We start from the raw sequence: 9,558 nt of genomic DNA on the forward strand, positions 1-9,558 counted from the left end.
CAGTTCTTACATGGGTTACTGGTAGTTCTTTTTTTACACACCACAGCAGATGTTCTCAACAGTTTAATGTTTCCCAGTTAGGTAAAATAATTATTATTCTGATTTATGCCTGGGAACTTAGATACACTAAAACAGTATCTAACCTGTCCATCATTCAAAGATACAGTTTCAATACCAACAGGACAGGTCCTGTAGCCTAAAATCTGCCACAGCGGAAAGTACTGAACAAGAGAGATTGATTTCCTTCCCCCAAAACCACAGCAATGGCTGTAACTGGGATGTACAGTGCGATAAATGTTACAGTATATCCAGTAAAAACTGACAGTTTGAAAAATTCACTATGAAACCCTATTTCCACCAAGCACTTGTAACCCTGTAACCTTTCCAGATGCTCATAATATGTCCAGATTTACACAGATTTATAAGGGATGACAAAAGCTACAGACACATCTCCAGGTGAAGGCTGTCTCTTGGAAGAGCCCAGACATACTGAAACTTCTCAAAGAATGATTTAACTCCTCAGCTAATTCTATAATTGTCATTTTTGTCTTCCTTGCATCCAGTAAGTTCTCTCATTTAATATAAAAAGTTAAACTTTGAAACATCCCCTTAGCATATCCCTTACATTTCCATAGGCCTATTCCTGAAAAGTTATCTGTGTATATAATCCTGCATATGGATACACTGAAACCTATGGAAATTTTAAAACCTCTGTAGACAAAATTCTATGAGGGAATAAAATGAGCAGCTAGCAAATCAAATATTACAGAAAATTAAATAAAATTAAAGTAATAGTTTTCACGTAAAAATATGTTCTAAGTCAATATGATTTTCCTGTAACTATCAATGGCACATTTCATTATTAAAATTAAGGGGGGGAGAATCTAAATATTTTTATTTCTATCTGTTTTTACTGTTTTACAGTCTAGTTACTCTGAAGAATCAAACCATCCTAATCAGTTCTTCCTGATTAGGAGAGTATTACAGGTTTTTACTAACTGAAACTACCTACTTAAAGGAAACAAAAATATTTCTTTTTGGAAAAAAATGTTACCATGTGTTACCATTAAAGAAACATTGTAAGATAGAATGTAACTGTATGCTCAAAGGTGCTTTAGAACACTAATTTTGATTTAAAAATCATAGAATCATAGAATCATAGAATCATTAAGGTTGGAAGAGACCTCTAAGATCATCGAGTCCAACTGTCCACACAACACCACCAGGCCCACTAAACCATGTCCCTAAGCACCTCATCTACATGTCTTTTAAATCCCTCCAGGGATGGTGACTCAACCACTTCCCTGGGCAGCCTGTTCCAATGTTTAACTACTCTTTCAGTAAAGACATTTTCCTCATGTCCAATCTAAGCCTCCCCTGGTGCAACTTGAGGCCATTTCCTCTCGTCCTTTCGCCAGTTACTTGGGAGAAGAGACCAACACCCACCTCGCTACAACCTCCTTTCAGGTAGTTGTAGAGCGCGATGAGGTCTCCCCTCAGCCTCCTTTTCTCCAGGCTAAACAACCCCAGTTCCCTCAGCCGCTCCTCATAAGACTTGTTCTCCAGACCCCTCACCAGCCTCGTTGCCCTTCTCTGGACACGCTCTAACACCTCAACGTCCTTCTTGTAGTGAGGGGCCCAAAACTGAACACAGTATTCGAGGTGCGGCCTCACCAGTGCCGAGTACAGGGGCACGATCACTTCCCTGCTCCTGCTGGCCACACTAGTTCTGATACAGGCCAGGATGCCATTGGCCTTCTTGGCCGCCTGGGCACACTGCCGGCTCATGTTCAGCCGGCTGTCGACCAACATCCCCAGGTCCTTTTCTGACAGGCAAAAAAAAATGTCACTCTGCTTCGTGCTACCCAACAGCACAACTCAGAAATTAATATAACTGAGATGGTTACACTAAAAAAAAGATAAATAAATAAAAAATAAGAAAAAAATGAAGAACCACCTCCATAAAAACACAAATAAACTAGCTAGGGAGGGAAAAAGGAAAAAAACCAAGTGTTGTAAAGTTTCCTTGATTTCCTAAAAACTCTGCCCCCAAGGCATGGTGTGTACTGCACATGATGAGCAGATAGAAAAGCATCAGAGGGAAGGAGGAAGAGAGAGAGAGATAACATACAACCCTGCAGCTATGACTTTCTAATCAATAGGATTCTCAGCATATAAATCTAACTTTGACACCGAACAATTAAGAGCTTGGAATTTGCCACTTATTTTAGCAATCACAAGGTTATAGGTTGCTGCTGAGATTGCACAACAGCCTATCTAACAAGTGGCAAAAAAACAATTTTTATCCAGAGCTATGGAGAACAGTATTCACACTTTGAATCAAGTTCCAGATTATTTACGCAGAATATAATAAAGTAATAAATACATATAAAGCATTTAAGTGAATAATTATTAAAATAAACCTTATCTTCTAGATAACTACTGTGTATGTATTTTGACAATATAATATGATACTTTCAAAACAGGTTTCGAGCATAAAGGTAACTTTTACAAGGAAAATAGTTTTCTATTTTTTTAAACATAATACGAATCTGATCAATTTTGTATTCTTCATAAGAAGTTTACAAATTAGATGGCAGTACGGGACTAGATTCAGTGATTCAGGAGTGACCTAATTTTTTATGTTCTTCATCTCCTGATGTTCTAAGGGAAATAATTAAAAAACAACATTTGACTGAAACTTCCATACATGAATGGATCACTCTCCGAAACCAAGCATCAGAGTAAAATGACAAATCCTAAGAGTATCATCTGATGACATGTACTAAAACTCTAAATCTGTGGTTATCGGCTTTCCTCAGTGATCTTAACAACGAGCCTCTAGTACTGAAATTTTATCCTACATAGCCTACTAATACAATCAAAGTGTCTATAACTGTAACTGGTCTCTTTCTACATGTGCTGTCATAAACTAGATAATTTTAAAAAAAGGCTATGTAAACTATCTTTTTAAAGAAAAGAGTTAGGTAAGGACTTAAGAGCAAAAATTCAATTTTTATGCTAATATTTGTGTCTATGAACACAACAGATGTGAAGCTCACAATCTGAAATGTAATGACAGCCAAAACCAATTTGAAAATGGCTGCTCTGCAGAGTTTATTTCATCCAAAAGAAAGCATTTGGAATACCAAACACTTTAACACCACAGCTTGCCCTGGATAAGTCTTCGGTCTCTGTAAGAATCTAGCAAGGGGAATGTATCACATGTGATAAAACCAGGGATTTTCAGTCTGAAATTGCAATTTTAAGTTTACTCTGGAAAAGTCAAAATTTAAATCTCCGTTTCCTCCATTTTGTGGAATTTCTGTAACTCTTGACCAGGACAGGAAAATCCACCACCAGGACAACCTTTTGTCTTCTAGTTCAGTAAATGGGGTAAAAGACCCTTTTATGACAGAGAAACTCAGGACAGCAGACTGATATGGCTGAGCAGCACAACCGACTGTATGAGACAAAAGTTCCAAATCAGAGCGGAGAAAATGATGATTAAATGGATGCAAGACAAAGGGAAAGTGATAGTAAAATAGGTATGTGAAATACAAACTGGGGAAAAGGTCTACAAAGAGTGCCTTAGGCTGAATGGTAGTTGGTAGAAGACTGGAGTTATGAGCAAAGAAACTGTTTCGTGTAGTTCGAGTGTTACAATGTACAGAGGAGTAGGTGATTTTTATTTTTTTCCCCATTCTTTGAAAATAGGTAGAATGGCATCAACATATGTCCATAGCACGCTGGTAATCAAACCACTCATTAACATCTGGAACTGATTAAGTGTTTGGACACAAAAAGAGGAAAAAATAACTTCTCAGTGAAGACTTAATTCAGAGTTTAGATATTATCACTCTTCTGCTTTTGTCATGAAAAAAATTCATCATTTAGTCCTAATCTTGGTTTCCCATCTCATCCTGAGAGTCTCCAATTAGCTAGACAAAAAGTCCCAGAGGTACTGAAACAGTATACTTGCCAGCACAGCCCTTTCTCACGAATATACACATAGCCTCTGCATCAGATATTTTTGTTTCTTGACTATTTATCAAGCAAAGTGCTACGGGTAGGATTCAAGCCAGTTCATTAAGTGTATCAAAGATGAATCCACAAATCCAGTGAAAGAACAGGCCTCACGGCAGGCAGAACATAGCCTTCTGGCACCTCTCCCTGCTGGAGAGGAATAAACTGTATTTATGCCTTTTCCCCAGTTCCAACCTACATTCCCAAGACAATTTTGGGGCCAGATACTATTTAAAGTAACTATAATCATGAAAGGAATAAGGTTCCTATTGGATAATGCAATGTATGGGATAGAATGAACTGAGACATCTTTAAATATAAGGCTATTCATAGTTAACTTTAATGTGTTATTTCTCCTACTTGACAAATTCATCCAGTAGTTCCTTGTTCTTAGTCCTTCTATTTGTTATGCTCTATCTTAAGTTGCACAATAAGCAGTACAAAACAAGATGCACTAATTGTACTTTCCATGGCAGGTCTAACCATTCCTCTGTTCTGTATTTATTGATATGGAAAAAAGTCTAAAAAACCATGCACCTTAACATGTTTCCAAAACTCTAAAAATCTAATCACTGTAGACTCTGATCAAGATATGTGACAAATGTACTGAATATAATTACCAATTTTGCAGATATCTTTTATTTAGAATAATTAAAAAAAAAATCCTAAAAAAAGGAAGACAGCTACAGATAATTCTCCAGTTACTTCTTTTTACAGGATATTTTTAAAATCTGTAGCGTCTGTAAAATACTACTAATATTTGTTATGTAATTCTTTAACAAAAGACTCAGTAATATTGAAATTTCCTAAGAAATGTAGGGAACACTAGATTCATCACTAAAACATTGTCAGGTCAATCACAAAATCCAAAAACAAAAGCAAAATAAAAACAGGAAAAAAGTGATTATACACTAGGCATGAATTGCAATAAGTTTGGGCTACATTTAATTGTACTCACAGTTGACACTGGTCTCCTTTGATTCCCTTAGTTGTGCAGAAACATTTTCCTGTTTGCATGTGACAAATATTTGCATGTCCACTGCACGTGCAAGCTATAAAATCAAAAAGGAAAAGTGAGATTTTTTCACTCATATTTTACTTTATAACTGAAGGAATTTTCATGGATTTTAATACTTCATCCTAAACACGTTTCCTGCAAGCTTTATTAAAAAAAATATTACTACTTCCATTATAAGCTTCTTTGAAGAACATTTCACTAGCACATCATTTAGTTTATTTTCTGTTGAGTTAAGAACTATGCATGTGTCATTAGGGACTCTCTTCCACACCTTAAATAATAGCGGTTTGAGAATAGGCATTAAAGTCTACCATTTCACTGCGCAGTACAGAAAATTATTAACAATACATCTTTTCTATACAAGGTGAAATCCTGACCAATGGCAAAAACAATGGCAAAATCCCATTAGTTTCAAATGTCTAATTAAAGAAAGTATTATTGCAGATGCTTGGCAAAATAATATATTGGAACTCTTGCTTTTGACTAAAGCGAAAAGAAAGCTTTGAAACCATTTGAACAAAGGTGGAGTTAATACTACAATTATGGTCCACAACAAGAATATTCTAGAAGCAAAAAAACAGGCACCTTTAAAAGCTGAAATTTGAACTGGAGGAGAATCACAGAAACATCATCATCACTCCATTCCTTTTTAAACTCAGTGGCTAAAGTAAATCTCTCCACAGTGGTCTGCTCACTCCCACTCTTGCTGCCTGACAGATTCTCACCTCAAAACAAACCTTCACATTCCCAATTCTTGAGCTTTCTTTTTGCTTTTCCTTCCCATGTTTACGGGAATTACTATCTTGTTTAGGAAGTCCTCCCTCTTTTTAACCAAGCATACAAAACTTAATAACCTCCCTCTGGTAAATGTGTCAATAAGTTCCCACATTATACTGCAATAATTACCTGCTAATATTCACCCTACATTTAAAGTCTTCCTTTAATACAAAGTAACTCTGAACCTACCTTGATGATCATATTATACTTTCACTAAAGTTTTAATTACGACTAAGATAAAAGATTTAATATGTGGGCTCCTGTTTGGGAACAGATATGATACTAAGTGGTGATCTGTATATAATAAAAGTTTATTTTCCACTTTATGATCCTAATATTGAATTTGTATCAGAGGGATTGAGTTTTAATGTTCCTATTCCACTGATAAGGAATAACACACAATAACACTCTAATCTCTCTGCCCCAGCCTAAGACAAATAGGGAAAAAAGTAACAGCCAGACTAGAACAACAATTAAATATATTATTGACAGAATATTTCAATGTCAGGAATTCTATGGTTTGTTCAGCCTTCAGAACTTGTTAAATAGCCAGCTGAAACTGAAGGAGCGATTCTTACTAAAGAGGTACTAGAGATTCAAACCGTCTGCAAGAAACACATACCAGAAATTTCTATGCAGCATATAGTGATACGTGACGTTTTTCTCCCTTTCATAATACAGCTTGTAACAACATTTCTGAAACACCTACAGTTACCACAGAGTGCTAAATTTTGTAATTTTGCTATGATCTTGACACTCTACAATAAATGCTCATTGAAGTACTGCTACTATATAATCAGTTATGTTTTCCTAAATCCATTCATGTTTTCCCCTCTACATTTATGGAATGATTATTTAGGCACTTTAAGCTGGAAAAGCCTCTGCTCAGACGTTAACTTTAATTGTGTAAATCTTTGCTATACTTTCAGTGAAAAACAAAGGAATATATTCTTAACAGCTTATTCTGCTTATGGTTAATTGCTCTTAACATTGATGCACCATTACGAGATAACACAAAAGTTATAAAGGAGCTAAAAGGCTGAATTCCTAACCATATTCCAAAAGCTGTCAATATATTGACAAATACAGAAGCTATTACCAACCAACCTTAACTGATTACTCCCCTAGTTATTGCTCACTTAATAGGAAGTAGATCAGAAATGTGAAAGTAGAACTTCCTTTACTTGAGTGGCTTTTATTTAGGAAAAGTATTTAAACACGAAGATATAAAAGCCTTTGGACACTATGCATCTTTATCACCTTGAAAAAAAAGAGGTAAAATGGATTATACAGTAGAAGTAAGAGATGTAGCCATATGAGACTTTGTGGAAAGGCAAAGCTGTCTCCTTTGGCAGCTCAGACATGACTTGTATACCCAGTCCATGGAATTACTGATAAATCAAACTTTTCAGCACCATTTATCCCCAGGGACATCTAAATCAAATCAGCACCTGTATAGTACACTTTAATGTACTATGCGCTCACTCACACAGCAATCCACAGACGAACTCCTCTCCTATCAGCCAGGTATCTCCTTCCATTTAAACTGCATCATGTTTTAGTCACCGCACTCTGTCTTTGGAGTTTCCTGGATTTATACTGGAGAATCGTTAAATAACATAAACATCTGACGGAATTTATTTTCCCATGGACTCATGTCTAAATTTTGTCCTGTGTGTATTCATAACGCACACAAATAAAGGGTAAGTTCATAGTTTGGTCTCTCTCACCAAAAACACCAACATGGCTGCTCTACCTCACCTGCATTTTCATGACACATATGAAACTTCTATAGTGCAAAGATCAGTATGGTTGGAAAAAGAGAAGAAAAGAAAGGAGGATTTCAGAAGACTCAGAACCTTCTATTCTGGATTCCTCATCGATGAAAAAGCTGGTTCTGACAAGCCCAGCAGCTAATTTTCTTCTATTAAAAGATGAAGAGAAATTACTCTCATTGATCAAGTTCCTAGTAATTTAACTGTTCCCTGGATAATACCTTGAAAAAGGACATCAGGAGCTAATCACTTTCAATTTATTTTTAAAATCTCATCTGGACAAATTTTATTTAACAGCAGTGAATGCATATTTTAATTAATCTCAGGCTTGCAAGTCTGTGATGAAAAATAGATTCCTGCCAATCTGTGGACCTCTATGTGGGGAGTAACTCAAAAAACGGAATACATATAAGCCATCCCTGCTGTTACTGAAGCAAACTGAATATATGTTATCAAACAAATGCAACAGCAGAAGCAGGACGATATTATAGTACATTCAGTGGAAAAAATTCTAGATGCCATTATCTTTGTGCCTCACTGCAGGTTTTTTTCATTGGCCTACTTCCGAATAACACAAAAGAAATTATGAGCTTTGAATATGAAGTATGTTTGCTAATTAATAAACTGCAACCTAAAGCTACGTTTGATTTCAAAGTAACAGAAGATTTACATTCTTCCATTGCCTCAATATTTCTATACTTCTCTTTCCATATTTTCTTTAATATTTTCTAACTTGTTTTTCTCTGCTTAACCATTCTCAGTGAATAGTTTCTCTTCTGATAGTACTGTAAGTCAACAGGTAAAACTGTAGCTACAGTAGTATCTTTCGCAGTCTAATGCTAGTATAAATAAGCCACGTCTTGGAATCAGTTTTAAAAGCATATTTTGTACCAATGATTCTCAGCTGGTAGAAGTCAGCACAAGAGATGCAATTTTTTTTTTTTTTTTTTTTTTTTGAGGTCCCACCCCTCTCCACCCCCATGCATTTGTATTCAAGGAACAAGGCTTAAGTTCCAGCAGCAGCAGCTGCAGCTAAAGCCTGTATTAAGTAACTTTTTCTTTTCTTCCAAAAAAGGACAGTTACCATCTTTAATGTTGATCTAAAGAAATGCTTAACACGATTTTACTTTGTAAGAACACCCTAAAACTGAAGGAAAAGGAAATAAGAGTTGAGAGTTAAAATGAAAGCTATACTTAATACTTCACATTTCAAATGCTTGTCTTCCACCCCCACCCCCCTACCCCCCCCATGTATTTAATAAAAGGTTTAAGAGTTTGAGTATAACTGCATGTGGTAAGCACAGATTTCTGACTGAAAATCCCAGGCTCAGACTACTGAATGCTAGGTGGTGGGAGGATCACATTATCGCTTTTGATTTTCTGGGCCTGTCTGCTCCATCTTAATTAACATATCTAAGACACCGTCAAGGAAAATTTCTGAGATCCCATTTTTGCGCCTTAGTATTCTCCTACAACATCATATTTTCTGTGGCTGCGTATGAAGTTAGCTAAGCCATCCCACTGAGATTCTCAGCCAATAAGGACAGTTTCAGCTTCTGCCACACTCGAGCATTTTACCAAGTTTCAGCATCTTTTAACTGATTTCCTTTCTTCCATTTAGTTCCCATGTCCTTCAGCGTGGATTTTTGATAGCCACTATTCTTTCACACATCCAGTTAGGCACAATGTGAATCTTTTGCATTGTCACATCTCTCAAGTGATGTTAGGTTGACAGCAATACATTCTCTATCATGATTATGCTTTAAATAATATCCAATTCTTAACATGAAATATTTTACTTGGGACGCTGACAGTGGGCTTAAAATAAGAGGATGAAGCATGCCTACACATATTTGCTGGGTTATGAGAAGTTAAATACAAGCAGAAACAATCTTTATGCTTTTGGATAGGGATATTGCATCCCTAACAGAAAGAGAGAAACAAATAGAAAGAAATCAACAC

General features: G+C 36.1%; 1 protein-coding gene across 1 annotated transcript in view; it reads right to left on the reverse strand.

The window, feature by feature from the left end:
* Window positions 1-9,558, reverse strand: part of ATRNL1 (attractin-like 1) — a 548,413-nt gene that overhangs the window by 358,873 nt on the left and 179,982 nt on the right. Inside the window, exon 20 of the mRNA XM_009325920.1 lies at window positions 4,985-5,078. Within this exon, the coding sequence (XP_009324195.1) occupies window positions 4,985-5,078 (94 nt within the window). The remainder of the gene's footprint in view (window positions 1-4,984; window positions 5,079-9,558) is intronic.

The sequence above is a fragment of the Pygoscelis adeliae genome, unplaced genomic scaffold, assembly GCF_000699105.1.
Source record: "Pygoscelis adeliae isolate BGI_AS28 unplaced genomic scaffold, ASM69910v1 Scaffold4, whole genome shotgun sequence".
NCBI classification, from domain to species: Eukaryota; Metazoa; Chordata; class Aves; order Sphenisciformes; family Spheniscidae; genus Pygoscelis; species Pygoscelis adeliae.